Source organism: Ascaphus truei, chromosome 3, assembly GCF_040206685.1.
Source record: "Ascaphus truei isolate aAscTru1 chromosome 3, aAscTru1.hap1, whole genome shotgun sequence".
Taxonomy (NCBI): Eukaryota; Metazoa; Chordata; class Amphibia; order Anura; family Ascaphidae; genus Ascaphus; species Ascaphus truei.
The window spans coordinates 64242318-64264501 of record NC_134485.1 but is presented as its reverse complement, the minus strand read 5'-3'; the positions used below and the strand labels follow the sequence as shown (position 1 = coordinate 64264501).

At 47.0% G+C, this 22184-nt stretch overlaps 1 protein-coding gene across 1 annotated transcript in view; it reads right to left on the bottom strand.

The window, feature by feature from the left end:
- Positions 1–22184, bottom strand: part of NCOR1 (nuclear receptor corepressor 1) — a 154578-nt gene that overhangs the window by 43796 nt on the left and 88598 nt on the right. The window contains exons 16-19 of the mRNA XM_075594170.1: positions 20667–20917; positions 13282–13344; positions 3322–3465; positions 3222–3253 (exon numbers count right to left, since the gene is read on the bottom strand). Coding sequence (XP_075450285.1) covers positions 3222–3253; positions 3322–3465; positions 13282–13344; positions 20667–20917 — 490 coding nt within the window. The remainder of the gene's footprint in view (positions 1–3221; positions 3254–3321; positions 3466–13281; positions 13345–20666; positions 20918–22184) is intronic.

Genomic DNA, 22184 nt, shown 5'->3' with positions numbered 1-22184 from the left:
TGTGTGTGTGTGTGTGTGTGTATACACATGTGTGTGTGTATACGTGTGTGTGTGTGTATACATGTGTGTGTGTATACATGTGTGTGTGTATACATGTGTGTGTATACACGTGTGTGTATACACATGTGTGTGTGTGTGTACACATGTGTGTGTGTGTACACATGTGTGTGTGTGTACACATGTGTGTGTGTGTGTACACATGTGTGTGTGTGTGTACACATGTGTGTGTGTGTGTACACATGTGTGTGTGTGTGTACACATGTGTGTGTGTGTGTACACATGTGTGTGTGTATACACATGTGTGTGTGTATACACATGTGTGTGTGTATACACATGTGTGTGTGTGTATACACGTGTGTGTATACACGTGTGTGTATACACGTGTGTGTGTGTGTATACATGTGTGTGTGTGTATACATGTGTGTGTATACATGTGTGTGTGTGTATACATTATGTGTATGTATACCTGTGTGTATACGTGTGTGAGTGTATACGTGTGTGTGTGTATGTGTACATGTGTGTGTGTGTATGTCTCCACGTATGTGTTTGTATGTCTCCATGTGTGTGTGTGTATGTCTCCATGTGTGTGTGTACGTGTACATGTGTGTGAGTATACGTGTACATGTGTGTGTGTGTACGTGTCTACGTGTACATGTGTGTGTGTGTGTGTGTACGTGTACGTGTGTGTGTGTGTGTACGTGTCTACGTGTACATGTGTGTGTGCGTGTCTACGTGTACATGTGTGTGTGTCTACGTGTACGTGCGTGTGTCTACGTGCGTGTGTGTGTGTACGTGTGTATGTGTGTGTCTATGTGTGTGTCTACGTGTGTGTGTTTGTGTCTACGTGTGTGTGTTTGTGTATACGTGTGTGTGTGTATACGTGTGTGTGTGTGTCTACGTCTGTGTGTGTGTGTGTGTGTGTCTACGTGTGTGTGTGTGTGTCTGTGTCCCTGTGTGTCCTTTGGCCCGTGACTCCGCCTCAGGGAAGGGGGGGGGGGTGGGGGGGGAGGTGGTGGGAAGGAGGGGGGTGGGGGGGAAGGGGAGGTGGGGGGAAGGGGGGGGGGTGGGGGGGAGGTGGTGGGAAAGGGGGGGGGTGCGGGGGAGGTGGTGGGAAGGGGGGGGGTGCGGGGGAGGTGGTGGGAAGGGGGGGGAGGTGGTGGGAAGGGGGGGAGGTGGTGGGAAGGGGGGGGGAGGTGGTGGGAAGGGGGGGGGTGGGGGGAGGTGGTGGGAAGGGGGGAGAGGTGGTGGGGAGTTGGGAAGGGGGGTGGGGGAGGTGGGAAGGGGGGTGGAGGTGGTGAGAGGTTGTAAGGGGGGAGTGAAGGGAAGGTGAAGGGGGGGTGAAGGTGGGGGTGGAGGGGAGGTGAAGGGGGGGGGTGGAGGGGAGGTGAAGGGGGGGGGTGGAGGGGAGGTGAAGGGGGGGGGGATGGAGGGGAGGTGAAGGGGAGGTGAAAGGGGGGGTGGAGGGGAGGTGAAGGGGAGGTGAAGGGGGGGTGGAGGGGAGGTGAGGGGGGGGTGGAGGGGAGGTGAAGGGGAGGTGAAGGGGGGGTGGAGGGGAGGTGAAGGGGGGGGTGGAGGGGAGGTGAAGGGGGGGGTGGAGGGGAGGTGAGGGGGGTGAAGGGGAGGTGGGGGGGGTGAAGGGGAGGTCGGGGGGGGTGAAGGGGAGGTGGGGGGGGGGGTGAAGGGGAGGTGGGGGGGGGGTGAAGGGGAGGTGGGGGGGGTGAAGGGGGGTGAAGGGGAGGTGGGGGGGGTGAAGGGGAGGTCGGGGGGGGGTGAAGGGGAGGTGGGGGGGGTGAAGGGGAGGTGGGGGGGGTGAAGGGGAGGTGGGGGGGGTGAAGGGGAGGTGAAGGGGGGGTGGAGGGGAGGTGAAGGGGAGGTGAAGGGTGGGTGGAGGGGAGGTGAAGGGGGGTGGAGGGGAGGTGAAGGGGGGGTGGAGGGGAGGTGAAGGGGGGGTGGAGGGAGGTGGAAGGGAAGTGGAGTGAGGGGAGGGTGAGGGGAGGTGAGATGAAGGGGGGTGAGGGGAGGTGAGGTGAAGGGGGGTGAGGGGAGGTGAAGGGGGGTGAGGGGAGGTGAAGGGGGGTGAGGGGAGGTGAAGGGGGGTGTGGGGAGGTGAAGGCCGCTCCCTCACCCGTCCGGCCGCTCACTCACCCGTTCGGCAGCTCCCTCACCCGTCCGGCCGCTCCCACGTGGATCTGAGGCGGGAGGCAGCTTGTTGTGGCCGGTCCCCCGCTGTGTCCCGGGCGCTCGCTCGCTCCGCTGACTGTAGCGGCGCCGGGGGGGGGGGGGGGTGTGGAGGGGAGGTGATTTGAAGGGGGGTGAGGGGAGGTGAAGGCCGCTCACTCACCCGTCCGGCCGCTCCCACGTGGAACTGAGGCGGGAGGCAGCTTGTTGTGGCCGCTCCCCCGCTGTGTCCCGGGCACTCGCCGCTGACTGTAGCGGCGCCGGGGGGGGGGGGGGGGGGAGGTGATTTGAAGGGGGGTGAGGGGTGGGTGAGGTGAGGGGTGGGTGAAGGGGGGGGAGGTGATTTGAAGGGGGGTGAGGGGAGGTGAAGGCCGCTCACTCACCCGTCCGGCCGCTCCCACGTGGAACTGAGGCGGGAGGCAGCTTCTTGTGGCCGCTCCCCCGCTGTGTCCCGGGCACTCGCTCCTCCGCTGACTGTAGCGGCGCCGGGGGGGGGGGGGGGAGGCTGATTTTGGGGAGGAAGAGGCGGAGGCTCCGGCGGGTATGTGAGGGCCCCCCCCCCCCGGGTTATACATGCTGCTAATGTACACCCCCCCCCCTACTGTGTGTGTGTGTGTGTGTGTGTGTGTGTGTGTGTGTGTGTGTGTGTGTGTGTGTGTCCGTGTCCGTGTGTGTGTCCGTGTATATCCCTGTGTGTGTGTTTTTGTCCCTGTGTGTCCTTTGGGCCGTCACTCCGCCTCAGGCCAATGAGAGGTGTGCGGGGGCGGCCCAAGGGACCAATGAGATTTCCCCTAGGGACACCGGACATCCAGCAGGCAGGCATGCATGCAGGCAGGCAGGCAAACATACAGTGCTTTCACTAATATAGTATAAGATAAGAAGATGAAGTAACAGTTTTAGTGCCTTCTGATTGTTTTTGTATTAAATATTGTGTTTGGGGAAACTAAACAATTGGCAAAAGACATGGTTTTGATTTTTTGTTAAGTGGTGCTCATTTTTTCTTCACTACTAATGTAATGATTTACAAAAAGCTTGCCCAGTGCTGATAGTTCAAGGCCTCGTCTGGGTTTATATTCTTATGAAGCTCAATTCTCCGAATTGTATGTAAATAAATAGATCCATGCACAAAACCTTGACAATGACTCACTTTTTGCCTGTGCTGCTGCAGCAAGTTATCCAGATTGTGTCTCCTTTTGTAATTGAAGTAGAAGTTTTTACACTGGGCCTCACTTTTCGTCCCCACCATCTTGGCGATTGCACCCCAGTTGCGACCATGTTCTATCAAGCCTGCCAAAAACAGAAACACAAACCAACAGGACACCTCTATGTTAAAGGAAATAACCACATTATTTGAAACAGCAGAAAGTTAATGCTCAGTAAGTTCACGGACGGCAACCAACATGCTACAATAAAGCTATAGCAAGACTTGTTAATACCTACACACTTCTTAAGCTGTATAGAGTACTAGCTGAGAGCCCCGGCGTTGCCCGGGATGTTTGTGGTGTGGGTGTGGCATTTGGGTGGGGAGTGGTCCACGCGGCCCATGTGCGGTGGTAGTGCTGCTGTGGCTGTACTGATGGTGATTGTATTGGTGTGCTGATTTGGGAGGGTTTGGTGCTGATGTGGGGGTGCGGATGTGGGTGTGCCGATGGGGGAGGTGCAAAGGTGGCGATGTGTGGGTGCTGATGGTGTTGATGGGGGCTGGGAATGGTGGGGAGCCGAGAATGCCAGTGTGCTGGGGGGGCATGGGATACCGGTGTGCTGATGTGGTGGTGCTGGGGTGTGTGTGTGTATACACGTGTGTGTGTATGTGTATACACGTGTGTGTGTATGTGTATACACGTGTGTGTGTGTGTATATACGTGTGTGTGTGTATACACGTGTGTGTGTGTATACACGTGTGTGTATACACGTGTGTGTGTGTATACACGTGTGTGTGTGTATACACGTGTGTGTGTATACACATGTGTGTGTGTGTGTATACACGTGTGTGTATACACGTGTGTGTGTATACATTGTGTGTATGTATATATTGTGTGTGTGTATACGTGTGTGTGTATACACATGTGTGTATACACGTGTATACATGTTTGTGTGTGTGTATACATTGTATGTGTGTGTGTGTATAAGTGTGTGTGTGTGTGTGTGTGTGTGTGTGTATACACATGTGTGTGTGTATACGTGTGTGTGTGTATACATGTGTGTGTGTATACATGTGTGTGTGTATACATGTGTGTGTATACACATGTGTGTGTATACACATGTGTGTGTGTGTGTACACATGTGTGTGTGTGTACACATGTGTGTGTGTGTACACATGTGTGTGTGTGTACACATGTGTGTGTGTGTGTACACATGTGTGTGTGTGTGTACACATGTGTGTGTGTGTGTACACATGTGTGTGTGTGTGTACACATGTGTGTGTGTACACGTGTGTGTGTGTGTACACGTGTGTGTGTGTGTACACATGTGTGTGTGTATACACATGTGTGTGTGTATACACATGTGTGTGTGTATACACATGTGTGTGTGTATACACGTGTGTGTATACACGTGTGTGTATACACGTGTGTGTGTGTGTGTATACATGTGTGTGTGTGTATACATGTGTGTGTATACATGTGTGTGTGTGTATACATTATGTGTATGTATACCTGTGTGTATACGTGTGTGAGTGTATACGTGTGTGTGTGTATGTGTACATGTGTGTGTGTGTATGTCTCCACGTGTGTGTGTGTATGTCTCCACGTGTGTGTGTGTATGTCTCCATGTGTGTGTGTACGTGTACATGTGTGTGAGTATACGTGTACATGTGTGTGTGTGTACGTGTCTACGTGTACATGTGTGTGTGTGTGTGTGTGTACGTGTACGTGTGTGTGTGTGTGTACGTGTCTACGTGTACATGTGTGTGTGCGTGTCTACGTGTACATGTGTGTGTGTCTACGTGTACATGTGTGTGTGTCTACGTGTACGTGCGTGTGTGTCTACGTGCGTGTGTGTGTACGTGTGTATGTGTGTGTCTATGTGTGTGTCTACGTGTGTGTGTTTGTGTCTACGTGTGTGTGTTTGTGTATACGTGTGTGTGTGTATACGTGTGTGTGTGTGTCTACGTCTGTGTGTGTGTGTGTGTGTGTGTCTACGTGTGTGTGTGTGTGTCTGTGTCCCTGTGTGTCCTTTGGCCCGTGACTCCGCCTCAGGGAAGGGGGGGGGGTGGGGGGGGAGGTGGTGGGAAGGAGGGGGGTGGGGGGGAAGGGGAGGTGGGGGGGGTGGGGGGGAGGTGGTGGGAAAGGGGGGGGGGTGCGGGGGAGGTGGTGGGAAGGGGGGGGGGGTGCGGGGGAGGTGGTGGGAAGGGGGGGGAGGTGGTGGGAAGGGGGGGAGGTGGTGGGAAGGGGGGGGGGTGGGGGGAGGTGGTGGGAAGGGGGGAGAGGTGGTGGGGAGTTGGGAAGGGGGGTGGGGGAGGTGGGAAGGGGGGTGGAGGTGGTGAGAGGTTGTAAGGGGGGAGTGAAGGGAAGGTGAAGGGGGGGTGAAGGTGGGGGTGGAGGGGAGGTGAAGGGGGGGGGTGGAGGGGAGGTGAAGGGGGGGGTGGAGGGGAGGTGAAGGGGGGGGGGGATGGAGGGGAGGTGAAGGGGAGGTGAAAGGGGGGGTGGAGGGGAGGTGAAGGGGAGGTGAAGGGGGGGTTGAGGGGAGGTGAGGGGGGGGTGGAGGGGAGGTGAAGGGGAGGTGAAGGGGGGGTGGAGGGGAGGTGAAGGGGGGGGTGGAGGGGAGGTGAAGGGGGGGGTGGAGGGGAGGTGGGGGGGGTGAAGGGGAGGTGAGGGGGGGTGAAGGGGAGGTGGGGGGGGTGAAGGGGAGGTCGGGGGGGGTGAAGGGGAGGTGGGGGGGGGGGGGGTGAAGGGGAGGTGGGGGGGGGGGTGAAGGGGAGGTGGGGGGGGTGAAGGGGAGGTGGGGGGGGGTGAAGGGGAGGTGGGGGGGGTGAAGGGGAGGTGAAGGGGGGGTGGAGGGGAGGTGAAGGGGGGGTGGAGGGGAGGTGAAGGGTGGGTGGAGGGGAGGTGAAGGGGGGTGGAGGGGAGGTGAAGGGGGGGTGGAGGGAGGTGGAAGGGAAGTGGAGTGAGGGGAGGGTGAGGGGAGGTGAGATGAAGGGGAGTGAGGGGAGGTGAGGGGAGGTGAAGGGGGGTGAGGGGAGGTGAAGGGGGGTGAGGGGAGGTGAAGGGGGGTGAGGGGAGGTGAAGGGGGGTGTGGGGAGGTGAAGGCCGCTCCCTCACCCGTCCGGCCGCTCACTCACCCGTTCGGCAGCTCCCTCACCCGTCCGGCCGCTCCCACGTGGATCTGAGGCGGGAGGCAGCTTGTTGTGGCCGGTCCCCCGCTGTGTCCCGGGCGCTCGCTCGCTCCGCTGACTGTAGCGGCGCCGGGGGGGGGGGGGGGTGTGGAGGGGAGGTGATTTGAAGGGGGGTGAGGGGAGGTGAAGGCCGCTCACTCACCCGTCCGGCCGCTCCCACGTGGAACTGAGGCGGGAGGCAGCTTGTTGTGGCCGCTCCCCCGCTGTGTCCCGGGCACTCGCCGCTGACTGTAGCGGCGCCGGGGGGGGGGGGGGGGGGGGAGGTGATTTGAAGGGGGGTGAGGGGTGGGTGAGGTGAGGGGTGGGTGAAGGGGGGGGAGGTGATTTGAAGGGGGGTGAGGGGAGGTGAAGGCCGCTCACTCACCCGTCCGGCCGCTCCCACGTGGAACTGAGGCGGGAGGCAGCTTCTTGTGGCCGCTCCCCCGCTGTGTCCCGGGCACTCGCTCCTCCGCTGACTGTAGCGGCGCCGGGGGGGGGGGGGGGGGAGGCTGATTTTGGGGAGGAAGAGGCGGAGGCTCCGGCGGGTATGTGAGGGCCCCCCCCCCCGGGTTATACATGCTGCTAATGTACACCCCCCCCCCCCTACTGTGTGTGTGTGTGTGTGTGTGTGTGTGTGTGTGTGTGTCCGTGTCCGTGTGTGTGTCCGTGTATATCCCTGTGTGTGTGTTTTTGTCCCTGTGTGTCCTTTGGGCCGTCACTCCGCCTCAGGCCAATGAGAGGTGTGCGGGGGCGGCCCAAGGGACCAATGAGATTTCCCCTAGGGACACCGGACATCCAGCAGGCAGGCATGCATGCAGGCAGGCAGGCAAACATACAGTGCTTTCACTAATATAGTATAAGATACTGTATGCAGTGGGGAAGGATGCCAATTGTAATTATTATTAAAGGCAGCCTGTGCCATCACCCAGGATCAATACAACGGAGATGTCTGTTTATTGGAGCTACTTTAAAGGTCACCTTTAAAAGTTTGGAGGTGGGAAGTGCACTGACAGAGCGGATCATTGTATAGTGCAGCATGTTCCTTTCCCCGAAAAATGTTTGCCTCAGTGCATCAGTTCCTTTTCTAATGTCAACACATCTCTAAGGACATTTACACATTAAATGCCAACAGTCTCCGCATTAATCAATAATAGTAGTAACTGTTTTAATGGCGCAGGATGGAGATGTCGTGCCACTCCATAAGACACCTTCCAACAGAAGGTGTTCTATGCAGAAGGGTGTTTTATGGGGTAGCGCCAGAAATGTGTAAATATGGTCCTAAATAAGCAGCTCTTTCCTATGTACAAGGATTATTTTATGTTTGTGTTTAAAAACAAGCCATTCAATGCTTTCTACAGTGATTCTTGGTTAATATGTAAATTTGCAGGGTTTCAAATCACATTTTAAATTCACTGCAGTTCGCTCACATACAACAGGTATGAGACTTGTTTAATTAATTAGTGTTTCAGATGTTAATAGTGAAAAAGCGCTTCAATTTTCTGTTTACACCAAAGATTATTTTGATGGTACGGTCAAAATTATTTACTCCATCTTGCATCTTTAACTGCACTAGAATAAACACAACCTGCTGGTACACAGCCAATGAGTAGCTTTATCAGAAATGAACAGGTAGTTGTATTCCGTTTACATAGTTATATGATGCTGAAAAATTAAGTTAATGGGCAATTATCATTTGACAATTGGGTATGAGAGATGGAATACAGCAGGGATGCTCAACTGCAGTCCTCAAGACTCCCTCAACAGGTCAGGGTTTAAGGATATCCCAGCTTAAGCACAGGTGTACAGTCTTCAACTGAGCCACCTGTGCTGAAGCTGGGATATGCTTAAACCCAACCTGTTGAGGGAGTTGAGCATCCCTGGATTACTGTGCAAGAGGTTTGAAAAACAATGACGCATGTTTAAGCAGAAGTTCAATTTAGCTGCTCCCTTTATTAATTTTCTTTGCTGCCTTTACATTCCCTTTTTATCCTCTTAAATACATCTTGTGATATCATGCAGTCCTTTTCTCTCTGGGGAAATATGGTTGGATCCTCTCCTCCTCCCCCCACCCCCCCAAAAAATATAAAAGGTTCAGGGAATGTTAAAAATGGCATCTTCTAGATCCTAATAGAGGTGTATTAGTATTTTATCTGGTAGTGTTCGGACTTGCGAACGGGTGTCTGCCTTGTCGTGGCTCGCAAGCTTACAACGCTTTGGCCAAAGGGTTAAACTAAATGACCCTTTTTCAAGAGAATATATAAGTATTTTACTGTGTATTTCTGTCATGTTGGATGTAGCATTGGGCTTCTCTGTCGTCTGTTGAATACATATGCCATGCTCAATAGCACTCCTTTTTGACACTTGTATACATATATATATTGTGGGGGCTAAGGGGTTCCCAAAAAGAGCTTGCTGGGGTTTTGTGTATCTTCTAGAACCCGCTTTACAACTTCTGCGGCATAACTAAACGTTGAAACCGAATGTTACATTGTTTCCTTAGACTAACAATGTATAAGCCGTAGTATGTTTTATATGTTCCATGGTACGGTGTTATTGTACTTGTCATAGTCAAGAGCTACCCATTATTTGCACAGCAAATTCTAAAACATTTAAAACAAAAATCTTAAGGTAAGGGTTTCTCACCGATTATATATAGGAGGCAGCCGTAACCCTATTCTGAATGTGCTCGTCCCCCTACAGCCTAGCCGCACAAATGAAGTTTGCACGATGTTGTGGCCACACCACAGCTCTATATACAGCCCGAGTGGGAAACACTGTATTGCATTACAAGGCTACTATACTGAGACTACAAAATATGTTTGCCGAGTTGGATTCCCTCCAAATCAATTTACCGTGTCACATTCAGAGTTAAAATACAGCGGAAACACTCACCCATCTGTTTAAAACATTTAGATCTTATTTAATGATACTGTATGTTCAAGTGAGCTACTTTATGGACAGAACAAGAGCAAAGAGCAGGTCTGAAAGTATAAAATAATAGGATACATGCAACTTTACCAGAGTATTTACTGTGCATGTTTAACTAGTTCTGCAATTATTTTACTTTATGTAAATGAAAATGACAGTAGCATATTTGAAATAAAGCACGAGATGAGGATGAAAAAAAAAAAATGTACCATGGGCGAGTTAAATAAGATGACAGCTTGTTATAAAGCTATACTAATTAGGAATGGTCTTCGACGCAAGAACACCCACCTAAAACCTATATACAAACAGTAAAACTGCTACTGAGGGCAGTGAGACAATACATGTCAGGCCTAGAAACGGGTTACTTGCTTTCACCATGTTCCTATCTCTACAAGGGAGAGGAAGAATGCATTCTGCAGTGCGGGAGGAAGTAGAAGGCATTCTACAGTGCGGGAGGAAGTAGAAGGCATTCTACAGTGCGGGAGGAAGTAGAATGCATTCTGCAGTGCGGGAGGAAGTAGAATGCATTCTACAGTGCGGGAGGAAGTAGAAGGCATTCTACAGTGCGGGAGGAAGTAGAAGGCATTCTACAGTACGGGAGGAAGTAGAAGGCATTCTACAGTACGGGAGGAAGTACAACGCATTCTACAGTGCGGGAGGAAGTAGAAGGCATTCTACAGTGCAGGAGGAAGTACAACGCATTCTACAGTGCGGGAGGAAGTAGAACGCATTCTACAGTGCAGGAGGAAGTACAACGCATTCTACAGTGCGGGAGGAAGTAGAACGCATTCTACAGTGCGGGAGGAAGTAGAAGGTATTCTACAGTACGGGAGGAAGTAGAAGGCATTCTACAGTACGGGAGGAAGTAGAAGGCATTCTACAGTACGGGAGGAAGTAGAAGGCATTCTACAGTACGGGAGGAAGTAGAAGGCATTCTACAGTACGGGAGGAAGTAGAAGGCATTCTACAGTACGGAAGGAAGTAGAAGGCATTCTACAGTACGAGAGGAAGTAGAATGCATTCTACAGTACGGAAGGAAGTAGAAGGCATTCTACAGTACGGGAGGAAGTAGAAGGCATTCTACAGTACGAGAGGAAGTAGAATGCATTCTACAGTACGGAAGGAAGTAGAAGGCATTCTACAGTACGGGAGGAAGTAGAAGGCATTCTACAGTACGGGAGGAAGTAGAAGGCATTCTACAGTACGGGAGGAAGTAGAACGCATTATACAGTACGGGAGGAAGTAGAAGGCATTCTACAGTACGTGCTTAAAGTAAAAGTACAATCAGTGTCCGGCATTCTCCCAACAATAACCATTTCAATTAGAGTGCACAATGAATATATCATGTCAACCCAGTGACAAAGATGTGAAATTTATATTGATTGCAACACAAATGAATGATTCTGGTTTAAAAGGTCTGAAAGTGAAATATTGGCTGTGAGGTGTTTTAACGCACGTGCATCTGTCAGTTTACCTCCTTTCTGCCCTTCCATTCAACCGGAATGAACTAAAGCTATTTGTCAAGCAAAGCCAAAACTCTCCCCATGGAGCTCTGCTAATCATACTGTGACACTGTGTAAATGCATTAGCAGAGAATTAGCAGGAGTCATTTCAGGTAAAGACTCTCTCCCCCCTCCTGTCCCCCGATGAAAGCCAAAATTGCAAATGGCGTTTCCTGTCCCTTATATAAAGCCGCTCTCTGCTTTCTGATACATGTATTAAACCAGAGCAGCCCCCCCCCCCCCACTAAAAAAAAAAAAAGCTGTTACAAAATGTATTCTATGTAAAGAAGCAAAAATGATGCACATTGAAATGATACAGTAATGATGGTGGTTTTATAAAACATCTGAGAATGACCAATGACTTTCTTTCATAAACCCTGCAAGTCATAGTATATACACACACACACACACACACACACACACACACACACACACACACGCCGACGTGATAGGTGATAGACAACTAGGGTAACAGACCTCACAAAGTGCTTTGCATATAGACACTATTTAATGCTACAGGTCAGGAAGAAGAATTAAACCTGACATTAAGTACTGTCTACTTTATTGCAGTAAGAAAAAGGTACCAGACTAGGTCAGAAATGTCCTCCTTTGCCGTCAACAGATTTACATAGTATAAAGCATGATGCAAACAAAATTCTATTTATGCACCAGTTTGAAGTGTGAATAACAATAATGAATACATCACTCCACAACATAAAACCACAACACTTAATGCTGCATCAAGAGCCTACCGTCACTTTTTCCCAAACCCGAGTCATAGATGTTAGATCACAAAATTCACAAAAGTCTTTAAAAACACAAACATTCCCCCCAATACCTCCACATGCTATGAGGGGAGAGTCAGCATGCAGATGGTAAATGCCACGAGTGCAAGCATCGGTAACAAGCAATGCACTGCAGGTTTACATTAACAGTACATCACTCCTATGAGTGGATTAGAGTAGTGTGATCATGTGACGAGCTGTTAAAATTGGGATTTACAAGATAAAAGGCCTAATTTCGTTAGAAAAAAACAACAACATATGGTTTCCATGGGAATAAATATGTACCATAAACTGCACCATCAAACAAATACATATAATTATTAAGAGGTAAAGCAATTCTGAATAGCACATTTAATCTTGAAGATGCAACAAGGCAAAACCATTTATCCAAGTGAGAACTTAAAGCAGCAGCAGCAGCCTGTGTCCATCACCATTCATTGCAGTCACATTATTTACTTTAACTCTTTGCTTGCCAGAGGACCCGTGGGGTCAGAGTGCTGAGGCCCACCCAGCACTCGCGGTCACCTGACCGCTTCTGACTATTATCAAATGAAATGCACCAAGACAAAAATATTAAGAAATTACTCCAGGACAATTTAAAACTGAAGTATGAAGTCATGATAAAAAAATCAATTGAATGAAGTTTAACTTTTTCTTTTAATAGAGTAAACTGGACTAAGAACGTTTGGGGTAAATGGCACAGTAACATTTCAACCCTTTCGTTTTATTTTAAAACTGTTCAAAAGTTCTTTAAAAAAAAAAAAAAAACAGCTTTTAAAAAGTATCCCCTACCCCTATGTTGGTGTAAAAACTTTCCATAAAGTGGTCATCTGAAAAATGCTACAGCTGCATGCAGCCTTTATAATAAAAAGCACCAGCTGGGTGTTCATTCTGGGCCCATATAGAATCTCGCCTCTTTACCACGGCATCCCAAAAATGCACCTCTCTCAGTAGTATAGAAAAGCAGTACTCCTCTTACCCCGATCCCCAAGAGAGAAAGGTGACCATTTACCATCTCTCAATTACGTGACCATTCAATTATTTCCACCAAAGATTTCCAATAGGTGGATACAACGCTGAATTTTAAGTGTGAATCAAGGAGTTACGTGCAAAAAATAAAACCTGAGTCTTTTCTACGCCATTGATTTCTAAGGCAAAGAAAAAGGATAGTAATAAAGGAAAGAAGGCCGCAAACCTTAAGATAAGTAGCACACTATGTAGCATTATTTATGACCATGTGACCTATAATAACCAATTGCAGGTGTACACAGGCGTGTTCTAAACACTGTACACACTCAAACAGCATTTTGTCTGAATTCCAAATAGGGGCTTCATGGACACAATGCAATTCAGGTCATGTCCATTCGCTTCACAATTAGGGCTTTAAATCCAGAACGACTTATAGTCACTCACATAGCCACATATAATACTACTTACATTGCCACTTTTTCCAAGTCAGAAGAACTAAATGTTACAGTTGCTGCAAAGCAACAAACAAACAAACACTTCAACAAACTCAGCCGGCATCTAATGTCGCACTGGAGAAATCCACAGAATCCAAACGTGAAATCTTTACCTTTTTTAGCTACTTCCATTTCTTCTTCAGTCCAACGTGAGGTCTCCCCGGTGTCTGCCGAAGCTGAAAGCACAACACAGCAAATCCCATCAAAAAGAAAGACCTGGATTTGCATTACGAGCACCAATCCTACAAAGCCTACACTCCAATTATCCGTTTACGTTCAGGCCGCCTCCATAAAAGCCATTCAAGGGGAAGAACGCCTGTGACTGTGGGAGGCAGTCAGTTCTGATTATGACAAGCTAGTGGCGGAAGGAAGGACTAATGAATGCTTCTGTGAGCTCTAAAATCACAATTACAACTGAACAAAGAAACACTGACAAACCACTGCAGAATAGGTTTAATAGGCTGCAAAGATCAGAAAGCTACAAGAACTCTTACAGCCATGTCCACAGGTTACATCTGAATCCCATCTACCTCTAGCAAGGTAAATTGAAACTCTAAGGGGAAGTCTTCATGGAAAGAACACTCCTGGAACAGTTTGTGTTTCGACCTGCGAGCCATATTCGAAAACAGGAATGGCTTTCCGGCGTGCACCTGATACTTGTGCAGAGACAACATGAACGGTTTTGAGAGAGAGAGACTACAGAAGACATCTTCAAAGGACCAAATATTATTTTCAAGTTCTCCAAAAACGATTTCACAATTTACCATGAGCGTGCACCAAAGGAAAGACAAAACCCTATTCAATATAGTCTGAAAGCCACACTAAATGTGTTATTTTCCAATCACTTGAACATGCCTATTAACAGCTTCACATCATACAGTATATTATAATATTAGATTGAGTCGTTACTAGTGTTTTGGACATCCAACTTATTTGTTTAAGTCACTGGAGACCCCTCCAGCTCTAAAAGACTAAACCAAAAGTAGATATATTTGCAGTTAGATAGAAACGTACAAGAATGACCGATTTACCAGTTGTTTGGGAATCACAAGGTTACAATGCGCTATTTGCCAGTTCCTTACTTATTCAGTAGTAGCATTTAGAAGTAATAAAATACAAAGGCTTTCTAATTTTCAAACATCCGAATGTAACAGAAAACCTATGTGGCCAAACATGACACTAAAGCAGGTATAGTGTGCCCCAAACACTAATCAAGTGTGTTACGAACTTTTACAGAGCAAGACAAAATTTAGAAGGATACACAGAAATGCAACTCAACTTAAAAAATATAAATGGAAAAATTGCCTCTGAATTTACAGCCAAAAAAAAAAGTCTGTAAAATGATTACCAAGATTACATTTACATGGGAAATAGCATACACAGAATGAGGAGGTCATCTGTATTAAAAAAAATAAAAACAAGCTAGGAGTGTCACCATGAACAATAGGTCAAAAACTACTGCACTAAATGATTCAATCCTATGAATTCAGCTTTGGTAACGTTGATTTTTACCACAAACTCACACTGGCTAGTATTTCACATTCTGCTCTATAATGTAGAGTTCAATTATGCAAATGTACTGTACCGATTAGATATTTCATGTACTCTTAATGGATACAACTATAATTACATGCACAACCCCCCAAAAAAAGTAACCACATATACACATTGTTTGTTTTCATATACATTTATAAAAAAGCAGAATTTATCTGAGTATTATTGGAGCCTAACGAGCAAAACAGTGGGATGCACGTCAAACAGAAAAAGGGATAGAACTAGTTCGAAGATAAACATGCTGCAGAAAAGTATACAGATGGAAAAAAACTAATTTCCATTGAAAACTCTGTTGGCTGCATGATGCTACTTCTACCAAAAAAAATAAAATACATGCATTATTCCGTTCTCAAAATGTTTAGTACTCCTAGGGACCATTTTTTAAATTACAGAAGCAGGGTTAGAAACAGGGGTTATCCTGAGCTGAACCATGTCTATTTCAGCTCTGGGGACCCCGTGTTTCCCGAGATACAGTACATCCATAGGCGGTGCCGGTAGCAGCCCAGTCCGGGCTATTTGGGGCTAGCAAAATGGCAACTTTAAAGCTCCCGCGTCCTGCGAGCCAATAGGAAATTCGTGATGCCATCCCTTGTGGCTTCCTATTGGCCCACATGACGTGGGACATTTAAACAGCAGAGATACCAGCACACCCTACAGAGGTAAGTATCTCAGGAAGCAGGGGATGAACGGAGAAGATATTAACGTGGTTCAGCCCCAAAGACGCTCTGCTTTAAGCCTATATATTTTTTAAAAAAATAGTCCATAGGAGTGCTCCCTTAACTTCAGCATCGTGTTTGCAACTTCGCAATTGCTTCTGCTTTTTTTCATTAATTATTTATGAGGCTTTACATAGCCCTCTCTGCCAAAGGGAATCATTTAATACACTTCTAATTATGGACTAGGCCTAAACCTAAAGTTTACTAAAATAATATAAAAATATGAAACTAACATTGGTAGAGAATGTGGTCACATAGCTAGGAATTCCATTGTTTGCCCACCTTAAATAAAGATATCTAGTAAGCATGCATCGTTAGTAGTTATATTTAAAATATGAAACATTTTCCCCAACGGCCGTTATCGTGCATTAAACATCCCATTCATTGTTTGGCCCTTCCCTTTTGTATTGCAATGGGCTACAGACGCTCACCCAGATAGAAAAATAAAACCACGTTAGACAGAGGGAGGGAAAACGGCTGTGCATCGGACTCCAGAGAACAAATGTAGGTCAAGATAAAAATACATCATGGAAAAGAAAGAAAACACACACACGTCCACAAATAAACACCACATAACAGACACCAAAGTAACTTCACAGCTCATATCTCCCCATCAGTGACATAATCTTGCACTTCTCTATTTTTACCCAGGACTTGACTGAAGCGTAATATCCTTAACCAGCCACCTCAGGTAAAACACAAAGGACATAATCTGGAGGCTGTGTTTACTCCATCATTTAACACTGCAGTGATCTGAGCTCACAGATCAGCGGCCCTGCTCTCCCTTGCAAAGATTCCCAAAATAGAAAATCCTACCAAAACATCTGCACACCAGCGATGAAGAGAATTGCATCTCACTCCTGTACACAGGACAAAAAGCAAAGGGGAACCTTACTGAAGCAAGCTTGTAGATGCAAGGAAGAAAGAAAAACATCTTGAATTTTTTTTTAAATATGGCAGATTGTTTGTTACATTAAAGTGACAGTTCCACCACGTTCCATATGTGAAAGCACCCACAATTTCTAATGTACTCAGTTTCACATCTGTTTAGAGCACTGTTTTTTTTAAAAAACTTTTTTTGGTTAAGGAACCCCATCATTATATTGGGAAATTCTGAGGAACCCCAACCCGCTGGAATAGCATGTATAAGATCAGATGCATTGTAAATTCTTCTGTATTTAGTACAATTTTAAAATGACCTGAAAATTGCAGGGAACGCCAGGGGAACCCAAGGGTTCCTTGTAACCCCTGTTGAAAAACACTAGTTTAGAGAAAAACAATACAAATATCGGTCACGACAGAAGATGCACTGCTTTAAGGGCACAAGACTTTCTGGCAGAAGGTGTGTTAAATAATGAACCTACAATTTGTTGCAGACAAATGGCGCCAGTAGTTGAACACAATTTTGTTTTCACATATGAAGGACCAACGCACTGGAGCTGCTCAGCACCAGCTCTTTGTTGTATAGACTGTTCCTCAACAAGATGGATCACTGTTTCATTCGTTATTTACAAAGCACCAAATACATTTTAAGATTAGAAGGGATTTAGTGAGGTGAGTAACATGCACCACTAAAACATACATGACAATTGCTTTTTTGCACCCTTTTAAACTTAATAGTACATCAGCTGTATTACTATATCCCTAGACAGACACACAGACACACACACTAAAAAGTTATACTTGATAGTGACATATTATTGCCAGCAGTTCCAAACAGAAAACCTCTATGACACCAATCGTTGTTATGGCTAAAAGACAAATGAATCACACACTCCGTTAATGTACCCCTACATTAAATTTACAGTGACACTTGCAGATATAAGGTAATCAGACTTATGGATGCCCACTCCATGTCGGAGGGCCACTGAGGAAATCGGATAATAAGGATTTCAGGCTTCTGCATAACCTGTTCTAACCCTGTCAAATAACCCACCTGCAAAGATAGCATAGAACAGGAGTGCCCAACTCCAGTCAACAAGGGCCACCAACACGTCAGGTTTTAAAGGATATCCCTGCTTCAGCACAGGTAGACTGAGCCACCTGTGCTTAAGCAGGTATAGCCTTAAAACCTGACCTGTTGGTGGCTCTTGAAGAATGGAGTTGGCCACCCCTGGCATAGGACAAACAGATCAGTCTCTGATAACCGTAGTGAAGTCCACCCTAATCTTCAGAAAACAATATTCACAAACATTTCCAGCTACCTTTTCAGCAGTGGCGTAGATAGAAATGAGCGGGCCCCGGGCAAACATTTTTTCAGGGCCCCATTAAAAATCAACGTATTCTGTAGATTCAAAATCAAATACACCGCATACATATAAATATAGATTAAATATAAAATATAGATTACTTATCTATATAGGGGGCAGACATTTTTGCCGCCTCTGGAAAAAGCTATTGAATCTCATTATGGATGGGTGTAGAGAGGTTCCCACCGTCAACGTTACCGTAAAGTAGAGGGTGGGAACCTCTCTGCACCCATCCACAATGAGATTCAATAGCTTTTTCCCCCTCAAATACTGTTGGGCTTTTTTCTCCAAAGTTGTGTAAAATTCACCATACACTTTAAATAAATCAGCCTAGTACTATAAGATAATACTGACAGCCATTTTTTTCTCCCTCTCCCAATCCTCTCTCTCATCATCCCTCCTCAGCATCATCAGATCTCCCTCAGTCCGCCCCATCATCAGATCTCCCCCAGTCCCCCCATCATCAGATCTCCTCCAGTCTCCCTCATCATCAGATCTCCCCCAGTCTCCCTCATCATCAGATCTCCCCCAGTCCCCCCATCATCAGATCTCCCCCAGTCTCCCCTATCAGCTCCCCCAGTTCCCATCAGATCTCCCCCCAGTCCCCCTCATCATCAGATCCCCCCCAGTCACCCTCATCATCAGATCTCCCCCAGTCCCACTCATCATCATCAGATCTCCCCCAGTCCCACTCATCATCATCATCATCATCATCACCATCATCATCATCATCATCATCATCATATCTCCCCCAGTCCCCCTCGTCATCAGGATTTCCCCTCTTTAGATCCCCTCCCCCATGCCAACCTGAGGTAATGGAGACAGGCGGGGGCGGTGGCACCCCCCCCCCCCGTGTTAAAGGATAAGCCGGTAGAAGAATCAGCAGTTGGTACACAGGCAGAGCAGGATGGCTGGGGAGGAGCGCACTCTAGCAGCAAACACCGGAAGTAAGAAAGACTTCCGGGTCAGACTGCTAGAGCACGCTCCTCCCCTGCCATCTTGCTCTGCCTCAAGTGCTGTCTGGGACTATAGCTATGCCCCTGATGGAAATATTTATTACATCATTTGGAGCTATTGCATGCATCTCTGTTATTTAGTTTGATTTGCACCCAAGTCGGACTCAACACCTGGAAAAATATATATTCAAAAAGACAAGCAAAGACTAGTTTGCAAATGAGCATTAATTTAAGGATATGCTTCATTTAGGTATGATATTTATGCAGTAAGGTGTACCATCATGTTCAAATAGACTGTTGGTTTAAGATCTGCAGATTTTCTGAGTTGGAAGACCAAACAGATGTTCTATAATACACAACAGGGCAAACTCATAGCAACACACACACACACACACACACACACACACACACACACACACACACACACACACACACAAAAATTGTGAGCAACAGGTAATGCTCTTTTAAATTAAATGCAAAGCTAGAGCACACAAGAAACGCCACAGGACATGCTACTTTTTGACCATCTGATTTTCTGATCTTCAGTCATGCATCAGGAAACAAACTATGGTGGAGTTTGTGAAAGATGCATCTCTTGTAGTGAAAGTACTCGTCCATGCAACACCCAATCTACCTTCTTTTAGCATCAAAGATCCCCATGACTTATTTAACATCTGTGGGTCTCAAATATAAAACTTCTGCAGGATTTACCAATGTAAAAGGATTAGGAAAATTAGAAAGGAGGGAGTGGGATGACTCTACAAAACAAGCACAAACATTTTTAGGAACAGCTTACTAACGTAACAGATTATGCACAATGAATGATACTTGGAGTTTTGTTCCGTGACCAAAGAGTCAATGATTGCATCATGTGAATTATTGCACAGACACCTCCAGTCATAGAACTAAGCAGGGAAACATGCACTTTGCATGTGCAAGGGGAGGACACTTCCTGCCTACTGAGACATCACCAAAAACCAGTTGCTAAAAAGCGGGTGAAACCCTGCATGGTGTACGTGCGATGCAGCAAAATGATTGGCGTAACATGCACATCCCCCAAACCCCCCCCCCCCCCCCCCCACCACGTTTCAGTGAAGGTTTCTCTTTTAACACAGGTATAATATCACTTGTATCCTCTCTTCCCAAACAGAGGAGCCTTTCAGCAATGCTAAAACAAAGAACACTTCATTATGTACATGGGTTACCAATATGATTCCCTAGGCCCAACATTAAGAAATTCCTACTATTGGACCAGGTATTGATCTGTTTTGGCTTGTATTGGGCTTGCATTGGGCTAAAACCCAGTGACACCGGGGCTTTGTGCTGGATGATCTCAATGCTGGCTTCCTGAAAAACTACATGTATTGCCGTAAAGAAAGATTTGCAGGTATTACAAGAACAGACAATGAAGCTTGCCCCACCAGACCCTCAACAAAGAGAAATAGCAAGCTTATACAAGAACATGCAACAGTTAAAATGTGTAAATCAGGGATGCTATATTTTAGTATACATATTCATTGAACCATGCACCCCTCTCCTGAAGTCTATAGGACTATTTTTCATTCTTCAATTTGGAAAAACGTGCTTAGGTTTACATGTTTTGATGTAATAAGAGAATATTGTTGAGACAATAATCCTCCAGCATGCCGAATTTAAAGTTTAATGGAATTGCATTCATTATATAATCAGAGATTTCGCTATTCATTTGTTTTAATGAAAACATTTTGCGGAGTAAATATTTTTTTATCTATATCTATGTATAGACAAACACCCAAACACATGGAAATAAAAAACAAAAAATCTATCTATACATATATTTATTTATTTATATATATTTCAGTTATAGGGTATGATGGGTCTTGTAGTACAGCAGACAGGTGGTGATGGGTGAAATGGCACTAATGTAATGGTTAAAATAAAAATAAATGCATTGGACAGTGCATACTTGTTACCCTTTGTTTTTGAGGACTGCACCTTTAAATCCACGACTGCTGTATTGGCTTTTGTTATCCCTGCTACTCACTTGACTCTGGTGGAGGCGGTGGTGGAGGTGGAAGTTCCTCAGGAGGTGTAACCACAGTCACTGGTGAAGCAGCAGCAGCAGGGGTGGTGGTAGCAGCAGCAGTGGCAGCAGCGGCCTCATTTGCCATTGACCTGGTTATGCGTCCTTTCCGCCGGCCCTGGCTGTTTGCAGTTTTACGCCCCCTGGGAGTGGACTGTTCCCTTTCCTCCATGTCTTCTGCTGCCGCTTCCATTTTGTCTTTGGTGCTCTCCCTGGAAGCACCCAGAGACGAGGCATGATTAAGGCACTGCAAAGCTTAGCACAGCAAAGAAAAGAACAGGCTTGCCACTTGTGCAATGAACCAAAACGCAAAAACCCTGGGGAAAATGTCCTGAACGCAAAGCAAATACATAAAACAATAATGCAACTGGCGCTGTAGCCAATAAATTAAAATGAAAAAGTAATTTAAGTTTTGTAACCCAGAATATTAAGATTTAAAGCTGATGATCGCAATTCCCATATCAAACTGTTTAGGTCCATGCTTAATGACCCAACATTGGGAAACCGTGTGAGAATGTGGAGGTGTGTGTGTGTGTGTTGCAAAATGCTCAAATCTTTGCTACAGTTCATTGTCCTGTTGTATACAGAAAACCCAAACTGCGCTTCAGAGATGTGTGTGACTTGTTAAATGTCCATTAGGGTGCTGACTCAGAGTATTTTCTCTCTTCTGAAAGTGTAAAAACTGTAAAGTATAGAGCGCACGCCACGCAAATGGTGCAGACACCTTTAATAGCTCAAGGTAAGAAATGGTAAGTTGATAAAAACACTCACACTTCACATGAAGCACAGATTGAACAGCGTCTCATACAGCGAGCTGAACGCAGAGCCAGTCGCTGCAACTGCAGACCCTTTTGGGTCCTGTCTTCCCTCCCTCTCTCTGTGTGTCACGGTGGATGCTGCTACAAGCTGTCTCACTCGTGCTCACTCCCAGTTGATGGTATCACATTGTCTAGGCCAGGGGTGCACAGTTTTCTCCCTGCGCCCCCCTGCCTGCTCTTCCCCACCTGCTCGGCTCAGGCATCAAATAACGCCGCAGGGGTCATGTGACGCCACGTGACCCCATTTGCCGCCGGGTTGCTGGAAGGAAGCCAAGGTAAGTGAAGTTACAGAGGTCTCACGCGATCCCCGGCATTTAAATGCCTTTGGGGAAGCGCAGGGCCTCTGTAACCGCCGTGCCCCCCCCCCCCCCACCCATCAAGAAAATCTCACAACCCTGTTTGCTCGTTCCTGGTCTAGGCAACATCTGGGGGAGCCCACGGACATTGCTCACAGTCAATAGTACTGCCCTACGTGTTTCTGTTCACACGCGAGAGGGGCTGCCTTCAGCCCACTGTATGTGACGCTCTTCAATCTGTGCTTCATGGGAAGCACCACACTTTGTGTTTCTCTTCTTTTTTTTATCAACTTACCTTTTCTTACCTTGAGCTATTAAAGGTGTCCGCACCATTGGAGTGGTGTGTGCGTCTCTATACATTGTCC